The sequence below is a fragment of the Adiantum capillus-veneris genome, chromosome 19 (assembly GCF_014529385.1).
Source record: "Adiantum capillus-veneris isolate H3 chromosome 19, ASM1452938v2, whole genome shotgun sequence".
NCBI lineage: Eukaryota > Viridiplantae > Streptophyta > Polypodiopsida > Polypodiales > Pteridaceae > Adiantum > Adiantum capillus-veneris.
Window position 1 is genome coordinate 41,746,379 of NC_140949.1, and position 16,713 is coordinate 41,763,091.

Consider the following 16,713-nt stretch of genomic DNA (forward strand, 5'->3'; position numbering starts at 1 on the left):
TACAAGTACCAAACTCTACCCACACACCCAACACACATAGACGCACATAAACTAGAGCAAGAAATTGCAAGCTAAAAGCAGCGAAAAACAAAACAAAACAAAAACAAGGAGGCAAACACGAAAAAGCAGACCCCCCGGTCCCAATCAGCCTACACCAGAGATTCGCCAGGTAGAGCAACTTCTGCACCTCTGCAAAAACCAGCAACCGCAACTCAATGTAGGGTCCTTTGCTTGCAAGGTTCGCTGCAGACCTGGTGGTGACTGAAGTGGGACTGGGGCCCCTCCAAGAAGTTTCCTCTACACTGCACCAAGGACGCCATCGACGCAATCTAATACGTTGGATGTCTGAGCACCCAACAAGGTGACAAGGGCCACACCATAGTATACGTTGGGGGGCAGAAGCCATCCAGACAAGGCCAAAAGCAGACTGCGGGTAGGTCGGGTAGTACTAAGGCAGGCTCTGCAGGCAGCAGACTCCAGGCGGCGGAAGAGGCAGCAAGGCGATGGCTAAGGGAGGGACAGGCAAGGGCGAGGTGGCCAAGTAGCAGCAGCGCGCCACCAAGCAGGCAAGGGCGAAAAGCAAGCACCAGCGTGTTGAGGACAGGCGACCACGCATAGCAGGAAACAACAGCGCAGGGATGTAGGGCAGTGCACGAAGAAGCTATGGTTTTGAGCATGCAGACATTAGGGAAATACAAAGATGTGCACCTACCTCTGTGGGGCACTTTGTAACACAAACACTCTTGAAAGTAGAAATGTCAGCATCCACCAAAAAATCATACGGATCCAGCCTGAAACAAAGATAAACAGCCTACCTCAATGTAATCCAGGAAGACATCATAATGCAACTTGACTAAAATCTGAACTGTCTACACAGCTATTTACCAGTAAACAAATTTTCGATTAGTAAAATCTGGCCCAATGGTTCCATTTGCAAACACATTTCTGACTCCACACAGATGTCCAGTTCTGTCCAGCATGCATGTAATTCTGCAAAAAGGTTGTAATTGTCACATTACATGTTTCTCAAAATACTAATAGTTGAAGACAGACTATTGAGTCATAAAAAACCCAACTCCCATGGTGCATGGTAATCTGATCAGCATGATGAAAGAAAGTTACAAATTTGGACCCTGATACTAAAAAGCGTTTACTTCTGGTTTGCTAGATTTTTAAAAACGAAGTTTTTCAGTCATTTATCCTTGAAAACATAAGACATTCAGTTGTTGGCCTTTGCCTCTAAACACCCTAATTTGATCTTACCTCATCAGGCAAAAGTAAAATCGGATGCACAGGTTGTAACAGCCAGACATACTTCAGTCCATGACCATGATTCAATCTAGCAGTTACTTTGATATCAAATCAATAGTCTAAACAATTCACATGCCATTACCATGCACGATGAAAGACCATTACACCATAATAAGTACTAATAGGAGGGTACTTCTGATTTGCTAAACGTGGAGCATAACAAAAGCAATGCCTTTCAGAGAAGTATCATCTGAAACAAAATGCATTCAGATGTGGACATTTGCCTCTAAACACCCTAGTTTGATCTTGACTTATTATGCAACATAATATTGAATGCACAGTTAACAGCCAGACGTACTTCAGCTCAGGACCAAGATTTTAGTCTAGCATTTTCTTTAAAATCAAATTAAGAAATGTGCACAATTTACACATGAACAATATGTGGACCTCTTACTATTCAGCACCAGCAACATCTCGGGCCAAGTAGATTGCAGATGGTTCAGAAAGACTCTTACCTTCTAAATGCTCTCTTATGATTGATTCAATACCAAACATGGATAGGCAAATATTGATGGGCCTGAAATATGAATGCAATTTTGATAGCTAGCAAAAGGCCTCTGCCGGGCTATTGTGTGCGAGTCAAACAATACAAGAAAAGCTAATTGCTCATAATTTTCCCTCTGATCCCTCCCCTCCCCCCCAAGTCCTGAAAGAGGAGGAATTTTCCATTAACATTACCAATGTTAGAAACCTAAAATGATAGGCATGCATTTAGCTGCTTGCAACTACAGATTACTCTTATCCTGGTATCTCTTACAGAAACAAAAACCAGGGACTTTAACGAGTTTTGGGCTTACCTATTTAGGTTTCCTTGACGAAAAGCAGCTATGGCCACAATAAACATGCCAGCCTGTTGTGAAGAGGCACACAAACTTAGCAAGCAATTGAAATTGGATTACTGCTGCCTTTCTGCTCAGCTAAAAGAAATGATTTACAACAAATTTCACAACAAAACTTATCATAGGCATAATACTCTCGTAGTGAGTGTCAGGATAGAATGTAGCAATAGGAAATGCCAGTTTCAAGTTAACATCAAGTAATGTAGATTCAAGGGTGTCAGGACAGAATATTAACACAGAAAATCACACTTGCAAGAAGTCGAGTCATGTAAATTAAAAAGTGCCCATTAAGCAAATTTCCAGAAACAAGGTCCAGCTAAACAAGCTCGACAATTGAGCAGAACGCCTGCAAGGCTGCTGTTCTCGTGTATTCACACTCTAAACTTTTGATTTTATAATACCATACTTGGTCAACCTGATGGCCCTTTCTCTCAAATCCGTAAAACCAAAAGGTTACATCAATGAATTAAGGAATTCTTGGACCTGGAAGTGCAAATATCACACAGAGAAATGAAATGATATATTAATGTCTTCAAAAGGCCAAAGTGACCTATGAGACCAAAAAGTTACAAAGTGGTGAATCTAATACAATGTCTATGAGTACCGAAAAGAAAAGACTAAATGGTACTGAAAAAGATACTGTAACATCCTAAACTGCTTGAAGTGAGCTAATTGGAACTGTGTAGGGTATGGGTAATAGCTGATACAATGAGTGAAGGGCTGAGAGAGAGAGAGAGAGAGAGAGAGAGAGAGAAATAAAATGTTATATTAACGTCTTCAAAAGGCCAAAGTGACCTATGAGACCAAAAAGTTACAATGTGGTGGATCCGATACAAAGTCAAACTAACAAGATGACAAAATGACAAAATAAAATATTATGGAATCCTAGACTGCTGGGTGTGGACTAAGCAGCTAAAACAGCTAGTTGGAATAGGTAGATCGTAGGAGATCCAGCATCGGTTGCTAGCAGATCTCATCAATCTCCTCCATGGTCAGTAGTCTGACCGGGCGTTGTGCATGTCGAGCCAAAGTGACCTGGATCCTCTGATGCAGCCTCTGTCGATGTTGTGTAGTCCTCCGCAGTCGTGGGCGTCTGGATCTCCCCAGCTCAGTCGCTCGTTCGATCAGTATGCCTCTGGTGTAAAGCGACGAGCTCTGCTGTGGTAGTAACTCCTCCGGGTGTCCAGTGGCAGCTCTAAAGAAGTCTGTGATCTGTCTCTGAGACTGGCTAATCTTTCCTCTCATCAAGCTCTCTTTGTGTCTGCGCAACTCGAGCAAAAACAAACCCAGGCATCTCTGATCCTCGTACCGCATGACTCTAGAGAATGGTCCAAAGCCCTCTCTGAACAAGCAATGGAAGCGGCCTCGTATCTCGTAGTAGACGGGGTAGTGGCATGTGTAGTGCAACTCTGTCTCAGGCTCGATGTCACACAGGGGGCATGTCCTGGCCTCTGTTGGTACTCCGCTGTATCTCCCAGTCTCGATCCGCAACTGGTATGAAGATGTGCGTATCTGGCCAATAGCACATCGTACCCCATGAGATAGGTGAGTGTCCATGTATCTGGGTCTCGTCACAAAACCATCCTCCGTAAGCTGGAGGAGATGCTCTCTGTAGAAAGCCATCTTCGTGCCTAGCTCCTGTACTAGCTGTATCCATGTCCTCTTGGTGTCTAGCTTGGTCAAGTCCTGGCGAATGAGCCTGAACCGTGTGGGGTATGTGTGGCCAAACTGATGAAATGGGTGCCCAATACAAGAGGGTGATATAATGGGTGATGAATCCATCCCCATTTGTACTTTGGATGTCGAGATAGTATGGCTCGAATCCTCTGTTGTAGTCTCCGTCGATGGTGTGAAGCTTCTCTCCTCAGTCGTGGGCATGGGCATGGGCGTGGGCGTGGGCGTCTCGATCTCCCTAGCTCCAATGCTCGCTCAATGAGAGTATTGCGGGTGTGAGTAAGAGCTGAGCTTTGCAGTGGTGGTTGCTCCTCTATCTGTCTAGTGTCTGGTGTGAAGAAATCGTAATTTGTCTCTAGGATTGTCTCTCTCCACAAAGCTACAATAAATATGTCTCCCATGTGTCGTACCCTCGTCAATGATGGCTCTGAGTGTCAGAATATGGTCAAGAGTGGAGAAGCCTCTCCTGAAACCAGCATGTCCCGCTGCTCGTATGCCTCACTCTCTGCCCATCTCCTCAACTGTTGCTCAAAAATACATGCATACAACCGTGCCAATGTGTGTCCAATCATAACAGTACGGTAGTTTCCAGGCTCTGTAGGATCACCTGCCTTGAAGGTAGGCATAATAGTAGACAGTTTCCAAGTCTCGGGTAGACCCATACAAAACACGATTGAACAGAACTACAAGAACCTTGTCATGATCATATGCCCTCGTGGTCCTCATCTTGTCAATGGTCGTCTTTACCATCTCAGTGGTAAAGAAGGTACTCGTAGATGGGCATGGCTCAGGAGGATCTGGAAGGAGTGTCTGTCCAGGGACCGTATATAAGGATGTTGCATGTTGAAGTCTGACCCCACACATCAGGAGAAGTAATCACTAGGGGAGGGGAGTGCTCATGAAAGAGACAACATGCCTCTCCTAAGTCTCTACTCAAGAACAACTGGTATAAGTCTCGCTCCATTTGAGCTAGGAACATTTGCTTCTTTTGTAGCACAAGGCACCAGAAGGCTATCTGAGACTGCCTATGATTGATGATTGCTAGGAGAAGACCCCTCTGAAGTTGTGCGCTCGTCTCTCTACACTCCTCGTCATACCAACTGTTCTGGGGCATGCTCCTAGAACGGCGTCTCTGATCAGACAAACTGTGTGGGTATGCCTCTACTGCTACATCAGGCAATGTCTCCGTCAATAAAGTGGTGATCTCCTCCATAGAGTCCTAACCGACTGGCTGTTGTACATATGTCATAGACAACTATAGATCTCCTCTGTATAAACACAATCAATCCCTAGTAGAAATGTATAGCCGGTATGTGTCCTCCCTCCTGACACATGGACCGTACTATAGTGAAAGGAGACGGAAAGTGTCAAGAGAGCATGATCCACTGCTACACCCACTGGTCTGGGTCCTACTGTGAAATCGTGAATGAATGCACGAGATGAAGCTCAACTGTGCCATGACATAGTCCACTGTGCTGGTCCCATGTCTATGTGGAAATGTGAAACCGAACACTCTAGGAAAACGCTTTAGGCCATTAAGTATGGCCAGATCATGTGTAGTCGCCAACTCCGTAAGATGTCTCCCATACTCTCTCTGCTCTCTATCTCATGAATGCCTGTCGAGCCCCAAATCTCCTACATCCGTCTCTCTAAGCATCTCCTCTAAAGTGTCATAGAAGATAGTCTGAGCATTGCCCGTCCGGGCATTGAAGTCCCCTAGGAGGAGGATGTCACCATCCCTGAAAACTCCCATATGTCATCATCTAGGACAGAGAAAGGTGACTGCCCTATAGGCCCAACATACATTGATCTACTTGGGAGAAAATAGCATATAGCAATGTTGAGATATCTGCCAGTCTCGATCCTCAATCTCACCACATATATCGAGCACATGAGCATCTTTGCATACAATGTGGACTATTGGCTGTAGGTCCTCCTTGTAAAGTATTGCTACTCTGCCGGACCCTCGTCCTCTAAGCTCTAACCTTGTCTCCAGTCCGCTAGCGAACTCCCATCTATTTCCACTAACATGTGGTAGGTTAGAGAAATGTTATGAAATGAAATGTTATATTAACGTCTTCAAAAGGCCAAAGTGACCTATGAGACCAGAAAGTTACAATGTGGTGGATCTGATACAAAGTCAGAGTCAGAGTAACAAGATGACAACAATGACAAAAATGAAATGACAAATGTCACAATAAAATACTATGGAATCCTAAACTACTAGGTGTGAACAGCAGCTAGCTGGGATAGCTAGATCACAAGAGATCCAGCATCCGTCACTGGCGGATCTCATCAATCTCCTCCATGGTCAGTAGTCTGACCGGGCATCGTGCATGTCGAGCCAAAGTGATCCGAATCCTCTGATGCAGCCTCCGTCGATGCTGTGTAGTCCTCCGCAGTCGTGGGCGTCTGGATCTTCCAAGCTCAGTCGCTCGGTCGATCAGTGTGCCTCTGGTGTGAGACGACGAGCTCTGCTGCGGTAGTAACTCCTCCAGGTGTCCAGTGGCAGCTCTAAAGAAATCTGTGATCTGTCTTTGGGACTGGCTAGCCTCTCCTCTCATCAAGCTATCTCTGTGTCTGCGTAGCTCGAGCAAAAACAAACCCAAGCATCTCTGATCCTCGTACTACATGACTCTAGAGAATGGCCCAAAGCCCTCTCTAAACAAGCAATGGAAGCAGCCACGTATCTCGTAGTAGATGGGGAAGTGGCATGTGTAGTGCAACTCTGTCGCAGGCTCGATGTCACACAGGGGGCATGTCCTGGCCTCTACTGGCACTCCGCTGTATCTCCCAGTCTCGATCCGCAGCTGGTGTGAAGATGTACGTATTAGGCCGATAGCACATCGTATCCCATGAGACAAGTGGGTGTCCATGTATCTCGGCCTCGTCGCAAAGCCATCAACCGTAAGCTGGAGGAGATGCTCTCTGTGGAAAGCCATCTTCGTGCCCAGCTCCTGTGCTGGCTGTATCCATGTCCTCCTGGTGTCTAGCTGAGTCAAGTCCTGGCGGATGAGCCTGGAGATCTCGGACTGTGTAAGAGTCAGAGAGGGTGCATCCAATGAGTACTGGAAGGGAGGCAATCTGTCTATGCTGAACCCATGCACCTCAAACCATGATGTCATCTCCCCATACCAGAATGCTGTATCTCCCTGCATGGCTAACTGTCGAGAGGACTCAAGTGCAAGGCGGGCATATCTGTCTCTAGGAAGTTCCCACATGCGGTGTATGAAGGAGACCGATCTGGTGAACGCCTCAACCACTAGTGGGGGGGCAGCTAGCTCTGCTCGAACAATAGCACATGGTACTGAGGCCTTGACTCTAATGAGCCGCGAGATCATAGAGACCAGAGGCTTCTCCATGTCCCCCCATCCATCATTGCGGCCTGTCCTCCCGTGATGATCTAATGAAGGTCCCCAGATCTCAGCTCCATAGAGTAATGCAGAAGCCACCAGAGTGTCAAAGAGCCAGAGCTTCGTCCTAGGCTCCTGAAACTGAACCTGTGAACACATCCTTTCCAATCTACCCAATGCTACATGGGCTCTGGTCAGTCTAGTCTCTGCTGCCCTCCTCAATGAAAATGCTGGCCCACTGAAAACCACTCCGAGGTAAGTATACGCATCTGTATACTCCACAGTCGCCTGGCCGTATGTGAATGCTGGTGCTGACCTCCTGATCCACTGTGGGGTGGTATTAAATACCATGACCTTGGTTTTACCAAGGTTGACGGACAAACCACTTTCCTGAGCAAACCTATTCAAAGCATCCAAGTGACATTGCATCCCCTCCGGAGAGTCGGAGATCAACACAATATCATCAGCATATAGCAATAATGGAATCCATGTCCCTGCCAGCTGTGCACCTCTATCACCATCTCTCTCAATGTAGTCAGAAACCTCATCCACATACATACCAAATAGAGTAGGAGAGAGCGGGCAGCCCTGCTTCACCCCAATAGTGGAGTGAATCGGGGTGGATAGACCCTCTGAGGTGCGTACCTGCCCCACTACTGACCTGTATAATGCCATGACCCCCCAAATGAGCTCTGTGGGTACTCACATCTGCTGTAATCTGCGCATCAATCTAGCTCTAGGCACTGTGTCAAAAGCTTTGTGTAAATCCACAAAGCTACAATAGATCCGTTTCCCACGCGATCTACCCTCCTCAATGATGGCTCTGAGTGTCAAGATATGGTCAAGAGTAGAAAAACCCCTCCTGAACCCTGCTTGCCCGGCTGCGCGTATCCCCTCCCTCTCTGCCCATCTACTCAGTTGCTGCTCAAGAATAGATGCGTACAACCGTGCCAATGTGTGTCCAATCATGATAGTGCGATAATTCCCACGCTCCATAGGGTCTCCCGACTTGAAGATAGGTACAATAGTAGATAGGCTCCAAGTATCAGGCAAGCCCTCACACATGACACGGTTAAACATCACTACTAGAAGCTCTGCTAGTAGATCTCTGGCATGTGTGAAATGCTCAGCCACTAAACCATCATGATCGTAAGCTCTCCCAGTCCTCATCCTGTCAATGGCCTTCCTCACCATCTCCGCAGTGAAAAAAGCACATGTGTGTGGGCATGGATCGGGGGGGTCGGGAAGGGGGGGCTGCTCAGGAACTGTGTACAGAGATGATGCGTACTGGCCCCAGTCCTCTGTAGAAGTGATGGCGGGGGGGGGGGAGAGTGCTCCTGAAAGAGCCACCATGCCTCACGTGAGTCCTGACTCAAGAACAGCTGATATAGATTCTGCTCTAGCCGAGCCAAAAATGCCCTCTTCTTCCGCCGCACTAGGCGTCGGAAGTCGATCTGTGACTGTCTGTGAGTGATGTCCCTCAAAAGCACCTCCCTCTGAAGTCTAGCTCTAGTGTCTTGGCATTCCTCATCATTCCAACTGTTCTGGGGCATGCTCCCCGAACGGCGTCTCTGCTTAGGCTGGGTATGTGGGTATGCCTCTGCTGCTGCATCATGTAGTGTCTGTGTCAATATAGTAGTAAGCTCCTCCAGAGGTCGCCCTGGCTCCTCTGTGCATAGGCGTCTGTAGATCCCATCTATGTATACAGAGTCTCTCCCGCGTAAAGGTGTAGCGAGTAGGGGCTGCTGTCCGTAGCCTGTGTGCTACACTAAACTGAAAGGAGATGGTCATTGACACAAGAGCATGATCCACTGCCACACCAACAAGTCTGGGTCCACCAATCGTGAGATCCTGGATACTAGAGATGAGGCTCGGCTGTGCCATGACATAGTCCACTGTGCTGGCTCCATGTCTGTGTGGAAAGCATGTAAAACCCCCTGAGGCGGGAAATCTCTGTAGGCCATTCAAGATGGCCAATCCATGTGCAATCCCCATGTCTATCAAGTGTCGTCCATACTCACTGTGTTCTCCATCTTGTGATAGTCTGGATAGGCCTGTCTCTGCAGCATCCAGCTCTCTCAGCATCTCCTCTGAAGTATCATAAAATACTGTCTGATGATGGGCAGTCCTAGCATTGAAATCCCCTAGAATGATGATATCACCATCTCTAGAGAACTCCCATATGTCATCATCCAAAATAGAGAAAGGGGACTGTCCTCTGGGTGGTGCATACACTGACGTGCTCGGGGGAAAGTAGCAAATAGCAATGTAAAGATATCTGTCTGTCTCTGCTCTCAGCCTCACCCACATGTACCTAGCTTGCTCATCTCTGCGGGCTATATGTATCAATGGCTGCAACTCCTCCCTGAATAACACTGCCACTCCTCCTGATCCCCGCCCTCTGCACTCTGATCGTGTCTCCTGTCTATAGGCAGTCTCCCATCTATATCCACTGATGTGAGGCATAGACTGCCCATGGGCCTGATGTGTCTCAGAGTAGAAGACGATGTCTCTTCCCCTGAAACTATCCTCAAAGGCGCCCACATCAAGTCGCATAGATCCATTACAATTCCACGTGGCAACTTTGAGGGTGGTCCCACGGGTCTCGCACCGTCATGTGGAGCGCCGCTCTACAATCACAACCCGGCCATCTCTGTAGAAGGCCGTCTTTCCCTTCTCCCTTGCCGCTTGAATCTCTGGCATTACCTCTCTCATATGTGCAAGCTGTGTGAGAGTGAGGTCATCTCCAAGGAATATGCCCGTTTTCTTTAGTGTAGGACGCTTCTTCAAGAAGTCCTTCTTTGCCTCCATGGATGGGAAACGGATGATTAGAGCTCTCCCTTTTGAAGTCTCCCCATTGCCTTGTGTCTTCTTCCCCACCCTCCATGCCTTTGTATGAGTAGCCTCACTACCCATCATGCGGAGAAGTTCTTCAACTTCCCCTTCCACATCATCTCGGTCTTTTAGACCGGTTACTCTTATATGCAAAGCTCTAGTTTTCCTTCGTTGTTCTTCTTCTAGAGTCATGTTGATGATTGTAGGAGTGGGGACAGATGTGTTTTCTTTCCCCTTGCCTTTCTTAGCGACTTCTATCCACTTCTCGGCCTCATCCGCCTTCTTTTGCGTCTTCGTGATCACATCCATCCACGAAGACGTCTTTACCATCTTTTGTTTCTCCTCCTCTTTGATCATCCGTACCTGCTCTTTGATGACCTTGATTTCCTCTACTACCGAAGGCTGGAATTCCCCCTCCTCTAGTCCACTGCTCGCTCTATCGGCAAGTTCTCGCTTGAAAGCTGAGACCTCTTCTTTAAGTGCTTTGGAGTCCGCCTTAATTGCTTGTAGCTCTGCGTGCAGGTCCTCTTTCTCTTTCTTCCACTGCGCACATTCGTTGAGAAACATTTGAAGAAGGTTGGCCTTCTCTTTCCACCATCCCTCCATATCGGCTTTCCAGTCTTTCATCTCCCTCTCCATTTGTGTAATCCGCTTGTTTGTAAGCACAAAGGTTGCCTTCGGATGGGGCTTACATACCGGCGAAGCAGTCATTACGTCCATCAAAAATCAAAAATACAATCTGCACTTCTACCAAGTCAACCCACTATGTCCACATCACACATACATCCCTGTCCCGCATGATGCATACATGTGTGTTCCCCATATCAATCATACATTTTTTATTTTCTGCAATTTTTGCAATTTCCAAAAGCTGTTAAATACTCACTCCACTTGGAAACACTCTGGCGTATGTCAACAATCTATGGCAAACAGATCACTGACTTGGCAGTCCACATTTCACTGATGATGGCACACATGTAGCTCTCCTTTTGTCGCAAGAAGATGCTTTCTGCAGTATCTGTAACGGCGAGAGAGAGAGAGAGAGAGAGAGAGAGAGAGAGAGAGAGAGAGAGAGAGAGAGAAAGAGAGATGAAATGAAATGAAATGTTATATTAACGTCTTCTAAAGGCCATATTGACCTATGAGAGAGAGAGAGAGAGAGAGAGAGAGAGAGAGAGAATGGCCATGAGCTGCTCCACCGGTCTATCTCTACACGTGTACCCTCTCTCTAGGCTGCCTGCTCGCCTGCACTGGCAATGATTTCTGGCCCTCACGCTCTTCAAAGTTGCCCCAGTTGCATTGTTTCTAGGTGTCCTAGCCGCAAGTCGACCTCGGAAGCTTCGACCTGCCTCCTCCTGTTTACCCTACTCTCATATGTGCCCCTTGCCTACTTGTTTTTTACTCCTTTTTGCTTTCTTTACGAGGTGCGTATTTTGTGGTTGCCTTGTTTTTCTGTATGTTCTCAATTTCTTGTCTACTTGTGGTTTTGTTTCCTTCGTGTGTGGTTCTTTGTTTTTGCATCCTTTGTGTGTTAAATGGGTGTGTGTGGTGTGTGAGTTGTCTGCAATGCTTGTGCTTGTTCTTGTTTTCTTTTTTTCCATTGTATGACGGACGTTGGTTGTAGGAGTTGTGTTACAGGCTTGGACACTCCAAGCGAGAAATCAATAGCAACACACAAACAAAAACTGCAAAAATCATTGAACTTGACGAGAGAGAGAGAGAGAGAGAGAGAGGAAAGTCGACACGACATGGCGGAGTTCCACGCCCAGACACACTTGCCCCAAAGACTGGCGCCCCTTCCAATATTTCTTTATTATTATGCTTGCAAAGTAAAACTCCCAAGGGTCCTTTGCTCTCATACTCTGCATCCTTCATAACAATACAAGGGATTCCCAAAAGCAGAGCCTCTAAAAGCTTCAATACTAAAAGCACCACACCCAGAAGCTTTTGCTCCCAAAAAAGCCCCACATAAAACTACAAAAATCTATCAGCGCAGATTTCAGAAATTCGTATAGTCGTGCCACGTCAGTGCACAGCGTAAAACACGAAATTCCATACAAGCTTGCCATGTCAGCAGTCCATACCATCTGCCACATCAACAATCAGTGCGAATTACGGACGTGGGGTCCAGAGTTCAAGCTTTTAAATTTTAAGGCTTACACCACTCGACCAGTGCTCCAATAGTTCTTTAGGTCAGTGGTTTAGGATTTGAAAAACCTAACCTCTTTTTAGGCCCCATCGGCCACAACTCTTCAAGTTGTTCCGGGTTCAGTTTCTCTTTGTCCTTTCGGCCATTTCCCTTTCAATTGGACACGCCACGTCATCACTTTGTGACATTCCCCCCTCTTGAAAGAATTGTAATCGCCCTCGATTATGCCTACAAAACATCCATAGGACAGAAACTTTCCTCAATAGACACTGACTCTATGTACTCATACACCAGACTCCACCAATCCAGCATTTTTACAAAGACATCAATCATTGAATACTCGCGTTCCTGTCGAGGGTCTCAGATACAAATCATGATCATAGTAGCCTATATAGCAATCACATCCAGACCTCATTGATCTTTTCACAGATGTCTTGGTCTACTAAATCTTGTTACTATCAGATTTATATCTTTTCTTTTCACATTTTAATCAAACAAACCATGCCCATGACCATCCCCACAAGACAGTACATCCACATAGCATGCAATTCACAAAATCACACACTTACTTCACACTAAACATTTGTGTTTCAATCATTCAATTAACCCATCTCATTCCATACCAGGATGCACCTAGATCACTGTGCAGTCATCTCATCCTCTCGGAACTCTTGATGCACTTACAACCGTATCCAGTCATCTCATCCATATAGACATCTTGATGTACTAGAATCTCATTCAGTTCTTATTCATTTAGCCATCACATCTAGATCTTGTTGATCTCCAACAGATGTCTAGATGCACTAAGTTCAAATCGTTCATTAGACAAAATGTTGCAAACATTTCATCTTTCTCTACATGTCTCTAACAATACACACATGAAAGTTCAAAGAGCACATGTTTTCAATTCTATTAAGGCAATTTCCAATTCAGTGCACATCTATTAATAGAGTCATTTCACAAAATATTGTCAACCTGTCAATACCCCTAAAATCTCAAAGAGAAATTAGTGACTTTATTCAATCTAAGCAATCTGTAATAAAGGAGTGGAGTGGCTCTCCCCTTGTGCAGTCCGCACAGCACCAGATTCAACCTGCTGATTCATTGCTAACTTTTGGCATAGACACTGTATCACGTGCACATCTAAACCTATGTGGATGTGGACAAGCTAACTCCTATTTCTAGGGTTTAGGACAGCCTAGGAAGTGTCTTGGCACCCTTGTGAGCCTGTACGCAAGACATGCATGTCCAAGCACTTTATATTAGTTGCATACCCTCTGATTGCACATGGGCACAACCAATGTCTACTAGGTGTAGGGATTGGGGAGTGTTCCCATATAGTTGCATTAGTACCAAGCCTAGGTAGTAACTGCATGTGAATCACCTCTTATTAGTAATTTCATCAACTTATTAATAAGTGACATTTTTTCATTATTTTAGAAATCGTGGGATTTCAAGTTGCATTGCCCAACCCAGCTTTAAGTTCATATATAAGTGACCCTAGGGGTCACTTCTCAACGATAAGTCAGTACCCTCAATACAAGTACCAAGTAACCGCAGTATCTCAGCACCTCTCTGGCATTTTTGCACCAAATCAGCTAACGTTTTCAGTATTAAGGCCATCGTCTGCTAACGTTTTTAGAATTCAGCCCATCGTCGACATCGGTGATAGCTGATCAGCCCATAGCCTCGTCACGGTTGCAAATCCCAATCAGAATCCTTGGCATTTTTGCATTTCAACCCTTAGCCCCGGAGAACCAAGTGATCAAGGACAGAGATCCTCTAACAGTTGAGGAGCCGCTTTCACAAACAAAGTCGAAGTTGGCCATGCAAAAAGAACTTGATTCCATCAAGAATAATAACACTTGGGAGTTGGTTCCGCGGCCTACCAAGCGAAAAGTGATTGGTGTCAAATGGGTCTACAAGACCAAGTACACATCTGATGGTTCTTTGGACAAGCACAAGGCACGACTTGTTGCCAAGGGCTTCTCTCATAAACAGGGGGTGGACTATGATGAGACCTTTGCACCTACTGCGAGGATGGCGTGCACCTACTGCGAGGATGGCGACCATTTGGACAAATTTTTCCCTTGCTGTCTCTTTTTTGGTGGCTCATTTTCAAATGGACGTGTTTCCGCTTTTCTCAACAGTGACTAAGAGGAGAGGGTGCATGTGGAGCAACCGCCAAGGTTTGAGGATCCACATTTCAAAGACATGGTTTGTAGGTTGTTGAAGGCTCTCTATGGCCTGAAGCAAGCCCCTCGAGGGTGGTACCAAAAGATAGACTCTTTCTTCCTACGACACTCCTTTCGACGTTCTTCTACAGACCTAGATTTGTATATTTACAATGAGGGAGAATTGGTGACTCTTGTTATCCTCTATGTGGACGATCTTGTGATTACAAGTAGCCAGCAATCTGCAATACTATGGAGACCTTGGCTAAGGAGTTTGAGATAACAGATCTCGGCTTGCTTCACTATTTTCTTGGATTGGAGATATGGCAGACAAAGGGAGGCATCTTTCTCTCTCAGGAGCACAATATCCAAGAGTTGTTAGAAGCATTTGGTATGACTGAGTGCAAACCTATCTCAACCCCTATGGATCCCAATCAAAAGTTGTCATAGTATGACTCCTCAAATGTAGCAAATGCTACAAAGTATCGAAAACTGGTCGGTTCTCTTATTTGGGTTCTCAACTGTAGCGGAAATTATGTGCCATGCTCTCTACAGTGGGTGCTCCTCAGTGCAATGTGCTTGAGATCTCACTCCATAGAATGAAAACACAAAAGACAATGAATAACAGAGCAACAACACCAAAACTCAGCAGTGGAACCTGAACAGCATGAACATCGACTAACTCAAAGAAACGAGTACAGACTCTGGCATGGCAGCACAATCAGCTCCAGCCCAGAACTTACGGGTACAAGGGGGGTGTCGAGGCTCAACTGTGAAGGGATGGTGTAGACATGTTGTGCATGAACTCAAGATGCTAGACTCAAGACGAATGACCACCCAAAGTAGATGATAATAGAGATAATGTATCAAACAACTGGAACCAACCACACATATGTATCTCCTAAAGAGCCACCAACGGATAGCAAATATTCCAAACCAGCTAAGCCTTTCTCCAAACTTGGGTGGTGGTGATCTGCGGACGGTGTCCACTAGACCACCATCCGTACCACTTGCCACTTGTCACTGCCCAGGCGAGAGTCCATCCAGTGTGAACTCCAGCGCAACTGAAACTAACTGCCTGTCCTGCGCCAGTGACACTGTAGCTCTGCTACTATAGGTTGCCCGCCACAAGACCACTCACTGTCCCGGTGAGAGAGAACACTAAAACTGGAAGGAAGGAAAAAATGTAGCCAACCAGACTGAAGAAGCTGATGTAGGTATTTGCAATAGATGATGAAGAAGTATGAGCAACTCCGCCACAATGAGATAATCTGTTCAAAAAGCAGAAACTGAAGAAGACCCAAGCATGAACCAAGAAACGAAAGTCACAAAGCTCCGAAATATGCAAAACAGAGAATAGGGGCTGATGGAGAGTGGCAAGCTAGAAAAATGTATTTTTCCTATCCGAAGAAAATAAGAGCAACTTTTAAATGCTTTGAGTATAAGGTCAAGATTCGAAGCTATTGCATGTAATTTCCCAGTTTCCTTCCAGCCACCTCAAACTCGAAGATGTTGAAATAGCTTGGACCAAGAAGGGGAGGTTGAGGAGGTGGCTAGGGAAGGTTGAGGAGGTTGAGGAGGGAGGTAGGGCAAGGGGGTGGTGAGGCACCAGAGGGGAGGGTAGGGCGAGGTTAGGGGTGGAGAGGGGCGAGGGGGGGTGGGTAGGGGCGAGAGCAAGTGGGGAGGGGGTGGATAGGGGCGAGTGAGGGGAGGGTAGGGGCGAGGAGAGGGTAGGTAGAGACGAGGAGAGAAGAAGGGGGTGGAGTGAGTAGGGGCAAGAGGGCAGGGAGGGGGTGATTAGGGGCGAGGAAGGAGGGTGGGGGTGGGTAGGGACGAGGGAAGAGTTGGGGAGGGGCAAGAGTAGGTAGGGAGGGGCGAGGGGTAGAGAAGGTGGTGAGTGGCAAGGGGGGAGGGGATGGGGGGAGGTACTGCACTGCACAGGATGCACATAAAGCATTTTGTGGAGATGCGGAAGCGGAAGCCGACCTTTTCCAGCTTGTGAAAGAAACACGCCTTTGTGGTACGCCAATGCCAGAGATGGAAGGAGAAGATAGATGTACACGCACTGGTGAGAAGTTTGACGAATCAGGCTGCGACATCTGTGTTGTAACCCGCCTTGAAGAAGCTTGGTGAAATGTAGTACAGCAGACACAGAGGATAACTTTGGCTTGGTCGGAGAGTCAGACACAGATGGGGTTGAGGTTGATGTGTGTGGGAACTCCTGTAGATCTTTAACATTGGTTGCTGGCTCAGGTGGCTCATTGGGCTCGGGCATTGTAGAAAATTAGGATGAGGGTGTATCCTCACGCAAAGGTTGAATAGAGACTCCATAACAAGGCATAGACTTGGTAGCTTCCAACCACTCCGACAGATTTTCG

The 16,713-nt window shown here is 46.6% G+C and overlaps 1 protein-coding gene across 10 annotated transcripts in view; it reads right to left on the minus strand.

The window, feature by feature from the left end:
* LOC147433890 (Plasma-membrane choline transporter family protein) overlaps positions 1-16,713 on the minus strand; it is a 97,746-nt gene that overhangs the window by 77,470 nt on the left and 3,563 nt on the right. For 8 of the 10 annotated variants that reach the window (XR_015185227.1, XR_015185228.1, XM_086489828.1 and 5 more), the window contains 3 exons: positions 2,109-2,161; positions 886-990; positions 713-791 (listed from right to left, as the gene is read on the minus strand). Coding sequence is in view for 8 of the 10 variants with exons in the window: in XM_086489828.1 (XP_086345954.1) it covers positions 713-791; positions 886-990; positions 2,109-2,161 (237 nt within the window). In the remaining 2 variants the exon portion in view is untranslated. The remainder of the gene's footprint in view (positions 1-712; positions 792-885; positions 991-2,108; positions 2,162-16,713) is intronic. The other 2 variants (XM_086489831.1, XM_086489830.1) reach the window with 1 other exon arrangement.